The sequence below is a fragment of the Neopelma chrysocephalum genome, unplaced genomic scaffold, assembly GCF_003984885.1.
Source record: "Neopelma chrysocephalum unplaced genomic scaffold, ASM398488v2 Primary Assembly neopelma1_183, whole genome shotgun sequence".
Lineage (NCBI taxonomy): Eukaryota > Metazoa > Chordata > Aves > Passeriformes > Pipridae > Neopelma > Neopelma chrysocephalum.
Window position 1 is genome coordinate 766432 of NW_020897845.1, and position 19156 is coordinate 785587.

Below are 19156 nucleotides of genomic sequence, written 5' to 3' on the forward strand. Positions count from 1 at the left end.
GGAATCATCGGGTCTGGAAGATGATGTGACCAGGAACAAGGGAGAGAAATGATGGATTTATAGAAGAAGAGAACATCAGTAGAGTCAGGCAGAGAAAAGAAAGATGGTGAACACGCAGCAGAGGAGAATCCTGCTCCATCTGAAAGCCAGAGCCAGTATTTTTGCTGTGAAATGTTCAGGGCAGGTTTCTTCACAAGGAGCCACCATAAAAACATTGCTTGGTCATTCCAAACTGTGTGTATTTCTCTCTTTGTTTGCCATTATATATATATATATAATATTTTTTTTAATGCTACTGAGAGAAGGTGATAAAAAGACTTTATTAATTTGCATTTCACATTCCAAGTCTGGCTAAAGCACTGGAGCCAAGCTGTAAGGTCAGTGATTGGGGATTTCAGGCAAGGTCCACGGGGTGCACTGTCTTCCTGTAAGCTCTGCTTTTAATAGAATCCCTCATTCTGCTTTCAAAAGGAACAGATGACTCTCTAGAACTAGCAAAAAATGTACTCTTTACTATACCTGATGTTACCTGGGAGTTGTTTTTACTCTTTTCAAAAACAAAACACAGCCCAACGTTTAAACCCAATGCACATAGTTCATACAAACGCACGTGAAAGAGGAACAGTCCTTAGGTGTGGTGTTTTGAGTTTTAATCCCTTACCTTTAGAACTGTCCTCTAGATCAGAGTGTCTGCAAATTATATATTGTACATTACAGAACAGACAGCATTTGATTTCCTTTTGATGCTCAGTTACTTCCTTAATCCCTAAATGCAACACAGAGAAAAAACTAGTGGAGATTTGGCTCAGCAAGGCCACTCACCTCTGAGCAGCCTCAGGAGTTTTGACAATATTTATCAAGGTGTCCACTTTAGGATTTTGAGGAATGTAAAGCAGAGATAATGGCATTTCATTAAGGTGACAAGGAATCTCCAATTCTTTTTATTAACCAAACTACCAAGAAAAGAAACCTTTAATCTGATCTATTTAATGCCCACCAGTAACAGGTCTCCCTACACGAAGCTCACAGAGCATAAACTATGCTTTATAGTGAACTTTACAATGCATTTCTTCTCCTTTTACCCAGCACTCAGACCCAAACATCATGAGGAATCATGCACAACATGTTTTATCTTCTGAAGGAAGGAAGAAAACAATCTGTTTCCACTAGTGGGGGATAGAAACTAGAGTATGTGATGAGAAAAAACAAGCTCTCTGGCATATTCAAGCTCTATTTTTTTTTAATTTAAAGTCTATTGAAAACCAGGCTCTGTTGTTTTATTCAAATATTGTATTAGGAAATGAACATACACAAGCAAACTGCTCTACTATAACGTGTCACAAGCTTTTTATACAGATTCACAGTGATAAATAGATACAAAGACATTCCCTTTGATCTATACCAGATAATTATGAGGAATACAAAGTGCAGCTTTTTGATATTATACAGTCTCAACCAGAGGTGTTTCACCAGAAGTCTGGTACATAAACAACTTCCTTTAAAACAGAAGTTTCCAAAGCATGACTAAATTGCTTGACCCAGATCATTGGGATGGCATTGTTGGCACAGGCTCCTTTTAATGTCCATTTCCCCCTTCCGAGAGGATGCGTGATGGCTCTGTGTACTTTGCTGTCATCAGGTAAAAGAGGGCAGGGGCAGGAACCAGGGCAAGCAATGGCAGGTCCTGCTCAAGCTTATCCAGTTTGGAAATGGAGATGATTCCATAGGCATGAAGCAACCAGTGGCTGAAGAGGACAACAAGCCTTTTCTTCCTCACCAGAAGATCCTTGAAAGACTTGTAAAATAAACATAGTATCCTGTTAGCATTCAGCCTGTTCCCCAGTTCCTGACATTTAAGAGATGTTATAGGCAGAACACAGGGACTGTATAAAGGCTCCTGTGTTTGAGCCCTTCCAGCAGCAGTGCACCATGAGAGGGAAGTCTCACAGGAGCTTCCTCCAGCCAAGAGGAGAAGGCATAAAGGAAAAGGCTTAAATGCAGAATACACTGCCAAGAAAAGGCAAGAGACAAAGTGGTCTCTGCTCACTCAAGTCTTCTATAATCTGAGTTTTGACATAGGAAACGTTTACCCACCTCCACTTCAGAAGCAGACATGTAAACAGCCAGAGTAACCAAAGACAACACCAGTATGATGTATGGGAAGGCATAATCTAAAGGGAAACATGGAAGACATTAGCAGGAAAAATGCATGATTTACAGTCCAGAGAAAGTTTTTCCACATATAACCACAGGTATGAAGTAAACTGAGCTCCTCCAGCCCATCTTTCATCAGCACATCACACGTGCACAGCAATAGGGGTCAGCCAAGCACAACTCCACAACAGCTCTCACTGAGCTTTTCAAACTTCTACTGTTTCTTGGTGGAGTTATTGTACACTTAAACCATGAACTGAAAACGGCAGATAATAAGAAAAGTAGTCAGGCTGAGAGAGGATTTTGTGGCACCTCTCCACATGTGACAAGGATGCTGGAAGCTAAACCAAAAATACCCTACCTTTGCAAACCTATACTGTAATCCATCTCCAAAATCAAACAAACTCTGCCTTAGCAGAAAGTGGAATTAACTCCCTCTGAAGTAATTTCCTCTCATAACCCACTCTATTCCTTTTCTTGGGAAAGGGACAGTCTCTAGCAGCATTGGCTGAGGCAAAGCAGTGGGTCAGGAGCCTGGTGAGGTCAGGGCTACTAATGAGCAACCTTTTCAGGTCAGAGTCCTCACAACAATCTTAAACAATGTCCTTATTCCCAAAGCAAAAAGTGTCCCTTCCCTCCCTCCCATAAATCACTTCTTAGTGTGCATTTACAGGTATGTTTATGAGTGTTATTAAAAGAGAACTCACAGAGCAGGCCTCCTCCCACAGCCTGCAGCACGGTGAGGATAGGGAAGAAGTACAGTGCTGCATAAATGCTTTTGAATCGATCAGACTTTCCCAAGCCACAGGCAATTTTCTTAACCAGGAGAGGCCGAAGGAGCATCATTAACACAAGACAGAAGGCGTAATATATAAACACAATGGTGTACCTGAAGAGAAAAAAAATAGAAATTCCTTCAAATGTGCAGTTTTCTCATGGAGACTCAAGTCACAACCAGGGAATTTGGGATTAGTCAGTGAAGTCTAAAGAATTTATAACCAAAGGACGTAAACGGAGAATGATGGGCTCACTTTTCCAAGGGGGAAATGGTCAAGATGTAGCAAAGGAAAAGAAAAAGAAATAAAAAGCAGCTTTGAGCTTCATAGCTAAATAGTGAGAGGATGAGAGGACATAGTCCCAAGCTGTGTCAGGGGAGGTTCAAGTTGGACATCAGGAGGAATTTCTTCATAGAAAGGATGATTAAACATTGGAAGGGGCTGCCCAGGGAGGTGATGGAGTCTCAGTCCCTGGAGGTGTTTAAGGAAAGACTGGACATGGCATTCAGTGCCCTGGTCTAGTTGACAGGGTGGTGTTGGGGCACAAGTTGGACTCAATGATCTCAGAGGTCTTTTCCAGTCCAGTTGATTCTATGATTCTCTTTGACAGCCTGGACTGTGCCACCTTCTCTGGTTACTCGGAAAGTCATTAAGTGGTGGGAAATGTTTCTCATACAAAACAGCTCAGTGCATCAAAGACTTCAGGGGATTGATACTCATTGATCTGAGCTGTATCTGAACACTTTTTGCAGTGTTGAGAAGAGGCAAAGACACAAACACAGCTGTATAAAAGGGAGGGACAGACAGGACACACACTCACAGGGGGTAGACGGCCTCATGGGTGCAGTGCACTGTGGTGATGTAGTCGGGGCTGGGGTTGTAGAGCATCGTGTACCAGTCCGAGAGCTTCTTCACCCTGCAGGAGCGGATGTGCAGGGACCCCACGGGGTCACTGACCAGCAGGGTGACCACTGCTGCAACGCTGCACTCCAGCAGGGCTGTGATGTGCTGCAGCAACGCGCTGGAGCTGAGGAGCAACACAGAGAGTTACTGGTTTTCTAACTCTACAGGAAATCTAAACACCGACTGAAAAGCAGAGGCCTGTGCAGTACAGAACTTCCTGCAGAGTTAATATTCGCTGTGACCAAGGTGGGGGTAGCTCTGCCTCGATAAATTCAGTATTTGAAGCTGAGTGTGAAAACTCATTTACAGTCTCAGATGGTTTGGTGTGTAAAATGTAAATGGGCAAAGACAGCAGCAGTGAGGATAACACACCACGTGTCGCATTGTTACATATGATATAAGAAACATTTTCAAAGGTGCAAGTCATTTTTAAAGACCGTCCCTGGAGGTGTTTAAGTAAAGATTGGATGTGGCACTTAGTGCCATGGTCTAGTTGACAAGGTGGTATTGGGTCATGGGTTGGACTTGATGATCTCAGAAGTCTTTTCCAACCTAACTGATTCTGTGATTCTGTATATATTAATATATTACACTCTCCCAGTCCCCTATGTTTTCAGTGTTTATAGAATCACAGAATGGTTTGGGTTGGAAGGGACCTTAAAGATCATCTTGTTCCAACCCCCTGCCATGGGCAGGGACAGTTTAGTACACTCCAGTCACTACTTCTTAGCAGTTCTAGTCCAGTACCCAACGTCTCCAAGTTCTAGTCTAGCACCAATGGCCACATGGCAGCTGTGGGTTTAAACTCCTTTTTAACAGAAATACCTTGATGTACCATGCCCAGAATACATATTCCTTAAGAGAGAACTCAAATCCATTCTCTTGCACTGACCAGGGCCTCTGTGGGTGAGAGGTCTGGCCCAGGATTGAGAGGATGACACAACCCACTGCTCCTGCCTACTGGGAAACTCAATCCAGCCCAAACTGGCAGATGGAGTGGGCATCATCACATTAAACAGATACAGACCATGCCCTGAGGGCACTGACTGGCAAAAAGGATCTGCAGGACTCTTACATTACCAAATAAATCCCCCTCCAGCTGCTCAAAGCTTATGTGCTACCATATCAGCTCAACCAACAGCCAGCCTGGACAGGGCTCAGAGCAACCTCATCCAGTGGACGGTGTCCCTGCCCATGACAGGAGGTGTGGAAATAGATGGTCTTTAAGGTCCCTCCCAACCCAAACCATTCTGGAACTCTAAGAACTGCTGGACAGTTCAATTCGTCACCTCTGACTGATCACTCATGGATACAAGATTTCCATTTTTAAACAACATATCTACAGAACGGGCACACAAACCTCTTCTTTCCAGAATACCACTCAATAAAGAACCAGTGTAAGACCAGGGGCAGCATGGCCATGAAGCCGAGGTAGAGCCAGTCATAGCGGTCTGGAGATCCCGTACATTCCCTGCAGATCTTGTTGTCATCAGTCCTCTGACCTCTGGGACACACCTGCAGAGAGCAGAGATGGGATTTACAACCCGAGGAACAACAGCACATCATTGCAGTTCCTGGACAAACAGCGTGAGGAAGTACTGGGGCAAGAAACTGATCAGATTTTTAAAGAGATGAAAAAAAAACATCAGTAATGTCTCAGCTTACACTTGCCTTGCTCTGGCTGGCTACTGCTTCTTAACATAAACAAGGGTGAAGCATGATTCAACTTACCCACCAGGCTGCTCACAACCTCTGTCCCCCAGTTTCTTACTCCCCTCCCTGGATCTTGCTCTCCCTCAAAAATAAAATCCAATTAAATCCGAGTGATTTCAGCACAGCTCTCCACCCCATCCCGTCCTGTTCCAGCTTTTCCAGCCCCTCTGCTCAGCTCGGGTTTGGGACCGAGCCTCCAGCACCTCCTTCCGGGGGACGTTCACGGAGCAGCTCCTGTTTAGTTCAGGGACCTCTCCCCGTCCTCGGCGGCCCCAGCGCCCCGATTTCGAGGGGATCGATCCCATCCCACGGCAGGACCCGCCCCAGCCCGAGCTCGGGGCCACCCCCTGCCCGGGCCGAGCCCCGCACTTACCCCGCAGTCCCCGTAGGTCTCCACGGAGCCGTTCACCGACAGGACGGTCCTGCCGCAGTACAGCCCGAGGCAGGCGGGCTGGATGTCCACGGCTGCTGAAAGAGCGCGGCAGACAGGGGCCGTTATCGAGAGGGGCACCGAGCCCACTCCAACTCCATCCCCACCGTTACTCCCACTCTCTTTCCCATCCTCATCCCCATCCCCATTCCCAATCCCGGCCCGTCCTACCGGTGCGGAACATCGCGGTTACCCGGCAACCGCCCCTGCACGGCACTTCCGCCTCGGCGCTTCCGCTTCCGCCGCGGGACGGCCCTGCGTGGAATGTGGGCGGGGCACCAAAACATGTGGGCGGGGCTCCAAACATGGGGCGTGGCACAGGCAGGGGGCGTGGCTTTGGGCTTGGCAGCCGCGTCTGTCGTGGGCGTGGCTCCAGGCGGGGGTGGGCGCGGCCTCAGACGGGGCGTGGCTTCTGTCGTGGGCGTGACCTCTGGGGCGTGGGCGTGGCCTCGGTGCGGGTGCGACCCCGCGGTGCGATGGCGGCCCGGGGCGGCGGTGACAGTGTCGGTGTCGGTGTCGGAGCCGGAGCGGGGCGGGCGCTGCCGCCGCACTCGCCCTCGGGCCCGGTGCTGCAGACGGTGGAGATGCACACGGGCGGCGAGCCGCTGCGCATCATCCCGCGGCTGGAGGCGGCGGAGCGGGCGGCGGCGGCGGGCGGGCTGTCGCTGCTGTCGCTGCGGCGGGAGGTGGCGGCCGCGCAGGACCACGTGCGGCGGGCGCTGGTGCACGAGCCGCGCGGGCACGCCGGCATGTACGGGGCCGTGGTGGTGCGCGGCGGGGCGGCCGCGGAGGGCGCGCACCTGGCGGCGCTGTTCCTGCACGGCGCCGGCTACAGCGCCATGTGCGGACACGCCGTGATGGCCCTCGGGCGCTTCGCACTCGACTACGGGCTGGTGCCGGAGCCCGCCTGCCCGGAGACCGCCGTCCGCCTGCGCTGCCCCTGCGGGCCCGTCACCGCCTTCGTGCCCTGGGACGGCCGGCGCAGCGGCAACCCCGTGCGCTTCCACAGCGTGCCCGCCTTCGCCGCCGCCACCGGTGGGAGCCCGGCCCGCTGCAGTGGGCTTTGGGGGGGCTGGGGGCTGGTGGCCTGGCTGAGGGGCATGTGGCAGATCCCTCCCTGATTCTGATGCTCTTCAGAGATTGTCAGGGGTGGCATAAGGCATCACATGCACGGGAGCACTCAAGTCATCGTCCCAACCACTGCCCTTTGTGCAGCGGGGTTCCTTCACTCTGTATGCAAGCAAGCCCATGGCTCAGCACGGTTTGCCCTGCTCACCTCCCTCCCTTTCTCTGCTCAGACTTGGCCATTGACGTCCCTGGCCATGGGAAGGTGGTGGTTGACATCGGCTACGGCGGCACTTTCTACGCCTTCCTCAGCGCCGAGCAGCTGGGCCTTGATGTGTGCTCCTCAAAGACCAGAGACCTTGTCAGTGCAGCGAGTGGAGTGACAGAAGCAGTGAAGAAACAGGTATGGGGGAGCACCGTGGCACCCCAGCACATTCCCTTTGGGATGACTGCACCAGACTGAGACACTCTGGATGGGGGGAGTCCCATCCTTCCAGCCCCATGGTGAATCTCAGAGTCCTTACAAGGACGTAAGAAGGAGCTGCTGCTGCGTCCATCTCTGTTACCGCAAAAGCAGAGGTGGAAATGCAGCAGTGTGGCCTTGTCCCCTTCCTCTGGTCTCTCATGGAAGCTGTACTGCACATGCTGCTGCTGTGTGTGACCCTCTCTGTGCTGTTCCCAGTTCAAGCTTCATCACCCTGAAAGTGAAGACCTGGCTTTCCTCTACGGCACCATCCTGACAGATGGGAAAGATGCCTTTAGCGAGGAGCCCACCACCAACATCTGTGTGTTTGCAGATGAGCAGGTACAGAAACGGGCTCTTCTCAGGCACATGAGGCACCACCTTTGTCCCCTCTTATGTCCACTGCAGAGAAGAGGGACTGTTCTGCTGCTCAGTTTGGGCAATGATTACTTTTGCTGCTGTCATGTCTCTGAAGAGCCAAGTGTCATTTCACACATCCTATTTTAAGTTATAACAGCAGAAATACTTTTGCACATCTTAGATGGTGACCTTTTAAAAAGGTTTATACCTACAAACCCTTTGATAGGAATGTCCCAGGGGCAGGGTGGCCTTAGCCCCTCTGAGTCCTTTTGTTGTGATGCTGATAAGCTGTCAAGTGCTCCCTAAATAGCCTCAATATTTATTAGATCATCCATCCCTATAAGCGTGCCAAAGCTAATCACAATCCAGAAGTACCCCAAACCTGCCACTGTGATGTATCCAGATTCTGTACAAAACCCTGGGCTAGAGGGATTTCCCCCAAGCACAGTATAAAGGTGCCAGAGAGATCCGAGGGGGGCCATACTGTTTTCTATTAAACCCCAGAATAGCAGAGCTGGTTCATCTTCTCCTCTGCACGTAGGTTGACCGAAGTCCGACAGGTTCGGGTGTGACAGCTCGCATTGCCCTGCAGTACCATAAGGGACTCATCCAGCTGAATCAGACCAGAACCTTCCGGAGCAGCACCACGGGCTCCTTGTTCACTGGGAAGGCAGTGAAGGCAAGTGGCTTGTGCTGGTCTTCCCCCGTCTCAAGGACTGCTGGAAAATTGCTGTTGCCTCGGCTCAGTGGGGAAGCAGAAAAGCCTTTCTGTTGCCTGGGGAAGGGCATGTAGAAGGGGGAAGGTGCCTGGGGGTTTTGCCCTCCCGTAAACCTCATGCTTCAAGGATTTTAATTAGAAAAGCAAGTAACAGTAAGTCCTTGTTGTGTTGCGTGGCCGCTGCACACTTTGGGATGCACTTGGGCAGGGCAGAGTGCTCTGAGAGGCGTGTCTGCATAAGTGCCAGGTAGCACTGGCATTTTCTGGGGTTGGGAGTGTGGAAACCTTCTGTCTCCTCTGTCCTGATCCTGATCTCTCGGCAGGAAGCCAAGTTTGGCGACTACAACGCTGTCGTTGTGGAAGTCTCGGGAGAAGCCTTTTACACTGGCACAGCCACCTTCACTGTTGAGGAGGAGGACCCACTCAAATACGGCTTCTTGTTCAAGTGACCCGAGCCACGGGTGATGGCAGAGTCTCACTGGTGGTGCTGTGCTTCTCCTGCCTGTGAATTTCTGTTCTTGCTGCGATATGCCAGAGCAACAGGAACAGCTTTGGGTGGTGTGACAGCATCTGCCGTGTTTCAAAATAACAAGCTGTGTTGCCCTGTTGTGATGAGCATATTGGGTGCGCTGTGATTAGCATAAACGGGCTGCTCTGAGAAGCCGTAATATTTTTCTTCCTTTTTTTTCTTTTTTCCCCAATAATTACTCACAGAAAGCAGAGGTGATCTTGGAGAGCTGTCTTCAAAGTTACGTGCCTTCTCTATGTCTGAAAATTATGAATTTCAAAGCCAGATTCGTATTAAATGCCAACTGAAAACACTTCCTTTCTCCTCTTATTTTCCCTCCCAGAGCCCATTTCCAGGATTCTGCTGGGTGTGTCATGGCTGTCGGTTTGAATTCTTGTTGTCTCCTGCTCAGCCAGCCATGCTGCTCTGTCTCATGCCCCATCTTCCCTTCTTAGGCCTGTCCAGATACCTCCTTCCTCAATTACACTTGCTACACTCCATCAGATCCCTCCTGCATCCCGGGGCTGGGGATGAACTTCCCACTGGACCCACTGAGCGAGCATGCCACACTGCTTCCCTAAACCTTCCTCTCTGGCTTATCTCAGACCACTGGCTGCAAATACCCCATGGTTAACTTTCAACAGAAGCAGCCGTATTCGAAGGTCTGAGGTATTATGACCTTAGGTAATAATTTACTGATGATTTTGTCTCAGTCCAGGGGCAGCTTGTGCAGTGGAGTGCAATCAGTGTTTGCTTTGCCAGAGTCCTTCCAGGGAGGATAGCCAATGGAAAAACCAAACCAAGCATTTGCAGTGGCAGGAGCAGAGCTTCAGACCACTCGTGGCCTGTCATTTCCACTGTGTCTCTGGACAAAGTGGTGCTTGTTTACTGAAGACACTTGTGGGAGTGTCTGGGTGCACTTGTTAAAACGAGACATGAAAATGAGAATGACCATCTCTTGCAGCAGCTCTTGCAGCAGAAGAGAGTAAGTCATACTGGTGAGCTTGGAAAACATTGGCATCAAAACGCCTGGGAGGAATTTCTTCTGCCGAGTTGAAAATTATAACTTTGGAATGGGAATGAACAAAAATCCCCTCATTCAGAGAATGGCTGTGCTGCCAAGAGAGTTTTTATAGGATAGTGTTCAGAGCTCTTGCTCCAAACAGCTTTCCTGTAACCCCTGAGTAAATCCTGTACAGCTTCTGGTCCCGAGGAGCAACAAGTGACATGCACACCCTCTGTGCTTGCAGGAGCAAACTCCTCCATGTGTTTTCAGCTTCTGGGCTTCTCCCTTGTGATCAGCCCCCCAGCATTGCTCACAGGAAAGAGCTGGGACAGCAAGTCATGAAGCCCAGCACAGACCATTTGGAAGCTCTTCAGCCATTAATTGGGGTGCAGCCTTCATTAGCTATTCACTACCCCCATCCCTAGGAAACTTTTCGGGTAGGGGCAGGCAGCTCCAGCGTGGCTGAAAGAGGGGGGACAGGGTCCTGCTGCCCATGTGGGGGTCCCTGACTCGATTCTTCAACCCTACAGCTGGTGATGTCTCAACCCCCAGCCTGGAGAGTGGGAAGGGGGGTGGTCCCAGCCTCTGCCACAGTGTCTGGGGGTAGCTGGTCCTTCGTGATGGAGAGGGGGACAGGAGAGGAGAGGGATGTAAGGGGAGAGGGATGTGAGGGGAGGGGGACTTACATCTGGGAGTAGAAAAGGGTCTATGGGGACCCATCCCCGACTCTGGGATGGGAATGACGCCAGTGTGGGGTGAGGTGGTCCCGGCCTCTGCCAAAGTGTCTGGGAGTAGCTGGTCCTTCGTGATGGCCTGCAGGGCTGTACGGGGAGAGCAGCCAGGAGGGGAGAGGAGCTGACAGTGTCTGTTGGGGTCCTATCCCGGACTCTGGGATGGCGATGACGCCGGTGTGGGGTGAGGGGGGATCCCTCGACCCCCGTGCCCGGCTGTGGGGGCTCCGCTCCGCCGCCCGCGGGTCCAGCCGGGCCGGGCCGGGCCGGGCGGGTTCCCCAGGCGGGTTCCCCGGGCAACGGCGGCCGAGCGACGTCAGCGGCCGCGGGGCCGGGAGCGGCGGGCGGGCGGCAGCGCCTCTGCAGCCGCGGCGGGGCCGGGGCATGAGGCTGCGCATGGAGCCGGGAAACCTCTCCCGGGGCAGCGGCGGCGGCGGCAACGAGAGCGGCGGGGCTGCGGCGGCGGCGGGGCCGGCCGGGTGGTCGGCGGCGGCGCTGGCCTCGCAGGCGGCCGCGCTGCTGCTCATCTTCGCCCTGTCGGCGCTGGGCAACGGGGCGGTGCTGCTGGTGATCGCCCGGCACCGGCAGCTCCGCACGGTCACCAACGCCTTCGTGCTGTCGCTGTCGCTGTCGGAGCTGCTGGGCGCCCTGCTCTGCCTGCCCCTGGCCTTCCTCAGCCTGCTCAGCCGCCCGCCCGGCGCTTGGCTCTTCGGGCAGCGCCTGTGCCTGGCCAGCGCCGCCCTGCACGCCGGGCTGGGCATCGCCGCCACGCTCACCATGGCCCTGCTCTCCTTCGACCGCTACTGTGCCATCGTGCGCCAGCCCCGGCACAAGATGGGCCGCCGCCGCGCTGCCCAGCTGCTGGCGGCTGTCTGGCTGTGCGCCCTGGCGCTGGCCGGGCCCTGGTACGGGCTGGCGGGCGAGGGGCATCGCGAAGCCCGTCCCGGCGCCTACCGCTGTGTCTACGTGCTGCCCTGGGGCTCCTCGCGGCTGGGGCCGCCCTACGGCGCAGCCCTCATCGTGCTCTGCTACCTCCTGCCCTTCGCCGTCATGTGCTTCTGCCACTTCAACATCTGCCGGGCGGTGCGCCTGGCCGAGAGCCGCGTGCGGCCCCTCACCACCTACGGGCACCTGCTGCGCGCCTACGGGGAGATGCGCACGGCCACCACTGTCCTCATCATGATCGTCTCCATCATCTGCTGCTGGGGGCCCTACTGCATCCTGGGACTCGCTGCCGCCGCCGGCCACCTGCCCTTCTCACCCACCATGGACGCCGTGGCCAGTGGGATGGCCTGGGCCAATGGGGCCATCAACCCCCTCATCTACGCCGCCCGCAACCCCAACATCTCCGTGCTGCTGCGGCACAGCCGGGAGGGGGGCTACAGGACTCGCAACAACATGGTCGCCTACCTGTCGGTCCCGGGCCGCCAGCCGGAGCCCCGCAGCCGGGCTGACCGTGTCCGGGAACGCTACATCAATCGGCACAGCGGCCCCCCCGGCAGCGCCCTGTCCTCCTCCAGCCCGGCGAGTGGGGGAGAGGTGGCCATGTGGGCCTGCAAGACTCCTGCTGTGCTCTTCTGTCGGGATGGGCAGCCGGACACCATTTCTGAGGCCACCTTGAAGACCAAAGCAGGCACCATCGACACCAGCCTCTGAAAGGACAGGGGTCCGGGATGGAGGCATTGGGCCCTGGGGCTGTCTCCTTGAGGAAAGGCGGGGAGAGTCCCAGTGCTTGAAGCCCTTTGCAACCAGACTACCGGGAAACTGGAGAGATGGGACTGCGCACGAGCCATAGAGTGGTTTCTTCTCCATTGTGTGAGCTCTGGCTTGGTGGCTCAGACTACGAGCAGCGAGAGCTCCACAGGGAAAGGAAGCCTTTTCCTTTCATCAGGCCTGACGTACTGGTGGCAGCCTCCGAGCCCAGCACACAAGAGCTCGACTGCAAGAACAAAAGTGTTTGCTCCAGTCCTGCAGAAAGTGCCACAGTGAAGCTCAGAGGCCAACAGACCACTGCTGCCCAAACTGACTGACTGACTGTGTGAGCTGTTTGTTAAGTGCCAAAAAAGCTGTTGAAAGCTGAGCACTGGCAGCTGGAAGGCACTCTGAAAATATCACACTGTGAAAAATGCATCATGGCAGGATAATGTTGCTTTAACCCATTGTATGTGGAAGTGCCAATAGTTATAAAGTCATGTAAGACTGTAAGACAGGCTAAAAAAGGGATCTATTAAGGTTACTTTTTTTATTTAAACTCTGAAGCATAAGAAAACAGTAATTTTGAAAGGGAAGATGTATGATACTGGGAGGGAGGGAAAGGAAGATGAAACCTCAGTTGTCAGAATTTCAGTGGCCTTTTCTGGTTTTTTTGCAGGTACAGTCAACTTTAAATACTGTGAATATGAGAAACATGAGTTCCTCAGACAGACTGAGGAAAAGTGGTTGACCATAGACTGTGGTGTCACTGAGTTTGTGCTCAAGGTGTGTGTTTTCTTTTTGAGCTCACCTAAAGTGTCTCTTGTCTCTAAGAGTTTAACTGTGTTTAGAGAAGCCGTGTGGGAGAGGTATCTGAAAGGAGAGGTAAAGCAATACCATATGCTCCCTGTGTGCTCTTCAGCATGTGAAAATATGTATATGCAGAGAACAGGTATTATTGTATTGATGGCAGCAATCCATTGGAGTATAATATATAAAAAACAACTCTGTTTGCTGTTGAAAAGGAAGGAAAATAACACAATAGAAGTGTGATTGTATGGCATAAATTTGTATTAATTTATCAGTGTAATCTTTTTGTTCGAAGGCCTAAAGCCTTAAATTAGTATTTTGAATCAGAAACTAAGATTGGGCCTTCCTTTGTTTTTGCCACAGTGAAGTGTGAGAGGTGGGCAGTGTTTTCCTGTGTACAGGCTTTAAAAATACAATGTTTCAGTTTTACCGGATTTTTCAACTGTTTGTGATGCAAGTAAACACACTGTCATTATTTTGTGAGACAAGAAATAAATTGTCTTTTATGCAGGAAATCAAAGTGTCTCAGCCTGTCGTGATTCTCAGGCCAGCCTTGAGAAGGGAACTCCTCTGAAAAATTGCCAGATGAATGATAGTAGAGAGACATAATTGTTTGTGAAATTTTAGTGCAGCTGGTTTCCATGGTCTAAGCATTACTGTAACTTCCTTCTGTGATGCTCCTGAAGTCCACTAGGAAAAGATTTGACCCTTGACTACTCAGCACTGCTAGTTTGCCCTGCAGCTACTGGATTTTGCAAGTTGAGCAGTGTTTTCTTGCTGTTTCAGAGAGAAGCTGTGCATAAGACCCACAGCTTTTCACAGGAGCTGTTTGACAGCAAGTGAACACTGGTGGCTTGTTGGAAGGGTGGGACAGGAATTTCTGGCATACCTGCCCTTCCACATGGCCAGTGTAAATGGAAAAAGGTGGTTGTGAATGGTGAGATTAGATTTAACTCCTACCTAGGTGGTTGCAGGGGGTAACAAGGAGATTGGTGTGGGATAATTTGCCATAGAGACCATGTGGCTAAAAGCCCCTGGAAAGGGGCTTCCCTCAGTGCTTGGCTCTGGCCACCTTCTTGTTCCTTCTGTTCCCACCATGCCAGCTGACTCTTGCTAACTAGCTCAGACACTAAACAACCATTGACTGCCTCTTTTTCATGCTGGTTTAGTTTTCTACTGGTTTGATGCCCTGACCAGTGCACCACAGGCCAGGTGAACATCTCTGTGGCCTTTCCTTCTGGCAAGGGCAGGATTGGGGATGTCAGGACTGAGGTCAACCACAAAGTATCAGAGGAGCTGCTCCAGGAGTGGAACTATCACAGCTAGAAGGTGGTAGTGAAGCTGGAAGTAATATTTTAAAACATTTTTAACAAGCATTGGTCAGTGCCCATATGTTACTCTTGTATGTGAAGAGTTGAATGAGGACAGCAGGCTGTGGTCTTTGAGCCATCACAGATTAGCACATTTCTGTGAAACACTAAATCAGGCTGTATTCTTGACTAGATCCTTTTTGACATGGACCTGCTGCAGCTCCAGTAGAGAGCCAGCTTGTGTTTTAAAGCTGTGCCTGGCCTGTACTTCTCATAATCTTAGAATCATAGAATCATTTTAGTTGAAAAAGACCTCTTAGGTCATTGAGTCCAACTATTACCCCAGCACTGCCAAGTCCACCACTAACCCAGGTCCCCAAGTGCCACTGCTACACATCTTTTAAATCCCTTCAGGAATGGTGACTCCACCACTTCCCCCAGCAGCCTGTTCCAGTGCTTGACAACCCTTTCCATGAAGAAATTTTCCATAATAAACAGTTTAAACCTCTTCTGGTGCAATTTGAGGCATTTTCCTCTTGCCCTGTCACTTGTTACCTGGGAGAAGAGACCGACGCCCACCTGGCTCCACCCTCCTGTCAGGGAGTTGTAGGGAGTGAGAAGATCCTTGCTGAGCCTCCTTTTTCCCAGGCTGAATCCCACCAGCTCCCTCAGTCACTGTTGAACTAATGAGGTACACAGGTCTCTACAGCCACATTTTTAAAAGTTTTAAATGTTTTAAAAAAAACAACCAAAGGGTGAGGGGTCTTAAATAAACCACAACCAGCAGAGAGACACAAACCACATCCAAGGCTGCCAGTTGCCTGCCAAAATGGTACTTTAAATGCTGCTGTGTCCCAGCTGTGCTGAAGGTTTCTGCCTCTCATGCAGAGCTACAGAGTGGGCGAGAAGGCCTTTGCCATGCTAGCACACAAACCAGCGTGTCAGCCTGTCCCTGTACCTAAAAATAGCTCCATGTATTCATCCATGAGAAAGAAAGCAGAGGATTAATTCACTGTTTAGCTCTGAAAACTCTGCCCGTGGTCACAGCTGCTTGTTCCCAGGTGAGAAAACATTTCAGGGTGTGGCTCCTGGCCAAGCCACTGTGGGACATCACCCCCACATCTCTCACACGCCCATGCTGGTGTCACCCTGCTTAGAGAGCCCCTTTCTTTGGGCTGAAGAACTCAGAAGACAGCAAGACACTGAAGTTTTAGACACTGTAAAGCTAGCTCTGAGGCTCCAACTCTCCAGCCATGGCTCTTTCCTTTTTTCTCCCTTGAGATGAGCCTGGACAAGGTGAATGGCAATCTCATTTCCACAAGGATATTGGGAAATTTTTTAGTTCAAAATTCATGTGGGTTTGTCAGTGCAGGATGTTTGGCATAAGAGACATAGCAGTTAACATGATTTGAAGACCAGTTCAACCCTGAATACCAGTGACAACGTTAGTCAAAGACAAATTAAAAATGAGTCCTTGGGCTCTTAGTCCCTTGTTGACTTTCCAGCATACTGACCCTCAGTTTAAGAGTGCCCTATTATTTGGCAGTGATACACATGCCACTGATTTAACTAATGCACTGTATCTTAGAAGAAAAATATGGTCTTGATGAATGACAAGCATTTTAGAAGGTACTGCTCCAACTGCAGGCAAGTGGTAGTTTTCCTTCTGATTTAATCATTAGATTCATCTAAGTAATTATTTTTCACTCCTTTCCTAGTCTCTGGATGACGTCTCTGTTCAAAACAAATGCTGTGTGCATAATTTATGAACTGTGAACAATTAGCAGTATTTATAGGTGACAGTCTGATGGGCTGTAATACCTGTCATCAATCAGCAGAACTGGGATAGCTTGTGTGTAAGATCCCCAATTGCTGCTTCTCTTTCAGCACTGGTGTTGGTTTTTGTGTCCAGTAGATGCCAGCAGAGACCTAAGCACAGCTTTTTCGCTAATGATTCTAAGGAAAACCTCTTTCTGTTAAATGAGATCAGCCACTCTGCCTTCAGGACTGCTGCATCCCAAATGCAAGCATTCAGAGTAAAAGTTGCAGCTGATGCAGTGAAAGCCCTAAGGGCACTCTCCAAAACCCAGTTTGAAGGACAGATTCAACACGTGGTGCTCTTTGCAAGGTTTGTTGTAGAGTCTGAAATGAATAATTTGGGATGCACATCAGAAAAGTTTGATTTTGTGCAACACCGGCTAATTAATGGCTGTGCTGCACATGCTCCAGAGCTGCAAAACCTGCAGTTGGAGACCTGGTGAGATCAGTCCTGATCTGACAGGGTGCTTAGTTCAGCAGAAGAGCTGCCTCTTCACTCCAGCTGCTTTTGTGTTTTTATATGGTGACTCTGACTGTTTAACAATAAATAGTGGGTGCACATGTAGATCTGCTAAGTAACTGTAATTCTGCAAAAAGTTACAGAACCACAAGGTAGTAACTAAGCACCACAAGAATAAAATGGTCCCAAATCCTGCAGGAGGAGTAACCCGCAATGGGATCTCGGCTTAGGTGACCCCATGCCCAGCTGTGCTATGCTGGCTGGATGTGGGAGGACAGGGCTCTATCCATACCATGGCTTGCCCTCTTGCAGTTCCCAATTTGCAAAGGAGCAGTGGTTTCTCACACCATGCTGCTGGCAGCACACTGCCTGGGTCTCGAAGCATCTACAATCACCCCAGCTGAACTGCTTAGGGAACAGCTCTGCATCTCTAGATATTTTTTTCTAGGAGATCACCACTGCAAGATGCAAGAGGAAAAGTGACGTGGAGAGACAGACTGTAAATCCCCCTAAGTGGCATGAAATGGATGAGTCACTGAGGAAATCACAGTGAAAGTAGCAGGAACCCCAGGGCGCAACACCAGGACCTGCATTAGTCTAGCTGAAGAGTGATGGATGATCTCAGCCAAGAAGACTCCAGGAGGCTATGACCAGAGCCAGAGGAGATTTGACAAGGGGGACTCAACAGCAGAAGGAATTCCCACACAGCATGATGTGTGCTGAGGGTCAGATCCAGCACAGGATTCACTCGCAAAGACCCCCTCCTCGTCAAGCAGCTGTGCCAGAAGGAGGGCAGGTGGTGACACCCTCCAGCACTTCTCTGCCAGGGAATCAAGCCCTGAAGCCTTGCTGGGGCTGTTTGTGCTGGGTGACACAGCACACCGGTGTGCCCACAGGCTTCTGGGGTGATCATGGAAGACGAGCAGGATACAGCCATGATTCACTAGAGGAAGCACATACACTCTGAGAGGAACCACTTGTTATTTGTGTTATTTCTTGTCTTGCTGGCACTGAGATCCTCCAGATTCCTCTGCAAAGCCAAGCACTTCCAGAAGCCCACAAAAGTTATTGGGGAACATATAAAATACTTGAGATCCTTAATTTTATGCACCTATTAGTCCTCCCGTTATAAACTATTTTTATTCTTATCTCTTGCATAGTCAGATGAGAAGCTAATAAACAAGGGGAACATCTAAAGGGATTCATAAACAGAACAAAGATTTTTTTTTTAAAGCTTTGTTCAGAACAGAGGATTGCACCTTTCCTCGGGGGGGGTTATTGTTGTGTGCACTGAAGAGTTAAAGGTGTTTGCAAACCTCAGTTTGCTCCAGATGTCTGCTTTCCCTTCAGACATGGGGACACCCTCTTCTTCTTGCCACCGCAAGGAGAAGCAGAAAGTTGCAGCAGGGGTGACTTTGGGGGAAGTCACTTGGGAAAATTATATTCCTCAGTTCCTGGTAGTTCAGGAGTGGAAATACTCAGAGCTGATCAGGCTTCAACATCTGGAGGAACATCTCTCTTTCTCCCAGGGGGCAGAGCATGTCTGGTTGAAGGTGGCAGGACTATCTCCACCAGTTTCTGCCAGCAGTTCTGATGCACAGGCTGAAACACTTTGCTTACACCTGGGGCTTGACCAGAAGGATTCACTGAGGTGTGCACTCTCAGAGCTGCAGGTGAAAATTGTCCCCAGGTTGGGGCTGCACATGGACGCTAGGCTGGCTCCTAGGGGAAGCTGGTGGCCAGCACCAGGCTAGCCCACCCCACCAAAGTGCAGGGCAGCTGGGAGGATGCTGGTGCTGCATCTGGTGAGGAACCAAACCCCCTGGATGGGTCCTACAAATTAAAATCCCTCAGGGTCATAGATGTGGACAAAAGCAGCAAGATAAATCTCTCTTTAAATTCATCTTGCTCTCCCAGCAATTCCCTGTGACCACGTAAATGTAATTTGCTTACCTGATTTAGCAACATACTCTGAATTAATCTCAGCATCAGGGATAAAAAATGCTCTGAGTAACCAGGTCACTTATTTTTTTTCCAGTGAAATCTAATGTGCTGTGCAGCACTTGTGCTTCTCCCTGACCTGCGCCTGTGGCTTCTGTGCTCAGTCTGGTGCATTTTACAGAACATTTGGTAATATACCATCCCTGAGGTCATGTCAAGTTCTGAATACAGCATCTGAATTGTGGATTCTTTCCAGAAAATATAACTCAAATGGTGATCGCCTCCTGCTATTAAATTG

The 19156-nt window shown here is 50.6% G+C and overlaps 3 protein-coding genes across 4 annotated transcripts; 2 read left to right on the forward strand and 1 right to left on the reverse strand.

Moving 5' to 3' along the window:
* Nucleotides 1-1220: 1220 nt before the first annotated feature.
* On the reverse strand, nucleotides 1221-6271 carry JKAMP (JNK1/MAPK8 associated membrane protein). The gene is made up of 7 exons (XM_027702386.1): nucleotides 6148-6271; nucleotides 5920-6011; nucleotides 5194-5348; nucleotides 3751-3957; nucleotides 2862-3043; nucleotides 2095-2171; nucleotides 1221-1795 (listed from the first exon to the last, which is right to left on the reverse strand). Exons 1-7 carry the CDS (start codon nucleotides 6158-6160, stop codon nucleotides 1577-1579), a joined length of 945 nt encoding a protein of 314 aa, XP_027558187.1. The 5' UTR covers nucleotides 6161-6271; the 3' UTR covers nucleotides 1221-1576.
* Nucleotides 6272-6430: 159 nt separating this feature from the next.
* Nucleotides 6431-9404, forward strand: L3HYPDH (trans-L-3-hydroxyproline dehydratase). Of its 2 annotated transcripts, XM_027702393.1 has the most exons (5): nucleotides 6431-7011; nucleotides 7275-7444; nucleotides 7724-7846; nucleotides 8406-8543; nucleotides 8906-9404. In XM_027702393.1, the coding sequence occupies exons 1-5, from the start codon at nucleotides 6453-6455 to the stop codon at nucleotides 9029-9031; spliced, it is 1116 nt and encodes a 371-aa protein (XP_027558194.1). In that variant the 5' UTR covers nucleotides 6431-6452; the 3' UTR covers nucleotides 9032-9404. The 2 variants fall into 2 exon arrangements, with proteins under 2 accessions (XP_027558194.1, XP_027558195.1); XM_027702394.1 differs by lacking the exon at nucleotides 7724-7846.
* A 1795-nt stretch (nucleotides 9405-11199) lies between these two features.
* On the forward strand, nucleotides 11200-18150 carry GPR135 (G protein-coupled receptor 135). Its single transcript, XM_027702395.1, has 2 exons — nucleotides 11200-13198; nucleotides 18137-18150. The coding sequence occupies exon 1, from the start codon at nucleotides 11212-11214 to the stop codon at nucleotides 12481-12483; it is 1272 nt and encodes a 423-aa protein (XP_027558196.1). The 5' UTR covers nucleotides 11200-11211; the 3' UTR covers nucleotides 12484-13198; nucleotides 18137-18150.
* The last annotated feature ends 1006 nt before the right edge of the window (nucleotides 18151-19156 follow it).

Excerpts from the sequence above, each read along its gene's own strand:
- GPR135 (XM_027702395.1), top strand. The coding sequence starts at position 11,212 with ATGAGGCTGCGCATGGAGCCGGGAAACCTCTCCCGGGGCAGCGGCGGC.
- JKAMP (XM_027702386.1), bottom strand. Across the intron at positions 5,349-5,919 it reads AGACCTACGGGGACTGCGGG|GTGTGTCCCAGAGGTCAGAG; the intron begins GTAAGTGCGGGG and ends TGCTCTCTGCAG. Across the intron at positions 3,958-5,193 it reads TGGTATTCTGGAAAGAAGAG|CTCCAGCGCGTTGCTGCAGC; the intron begins GTTTGTGTGCCC and ends GTTGCTCCTCAG.
- L3HYPDH (XM_027702393.1), top strand. The coding sequence starts at position 6,453 with ATGGCGGCCCGGGGCGGCGGTGACAGTGTCGGTGTCGGTGTCGGAGCC. Across the intron at positions 7,012-7,274 it reads CGCCTTCGCCGCCGCCACCG|ACTTGGCCATTGACGTCCCT; the intron begins GTGGGAGCCCGG and ends TTCTCTGCTCAG. Across the intron at positions 7,847-8,405 it reads GTGTGTTTGCAGATGAGCAG|GTTGACCGAAGTCCGACAGG; the intron begins GTACAGAAACGG and ends CTCTGCACGTAG.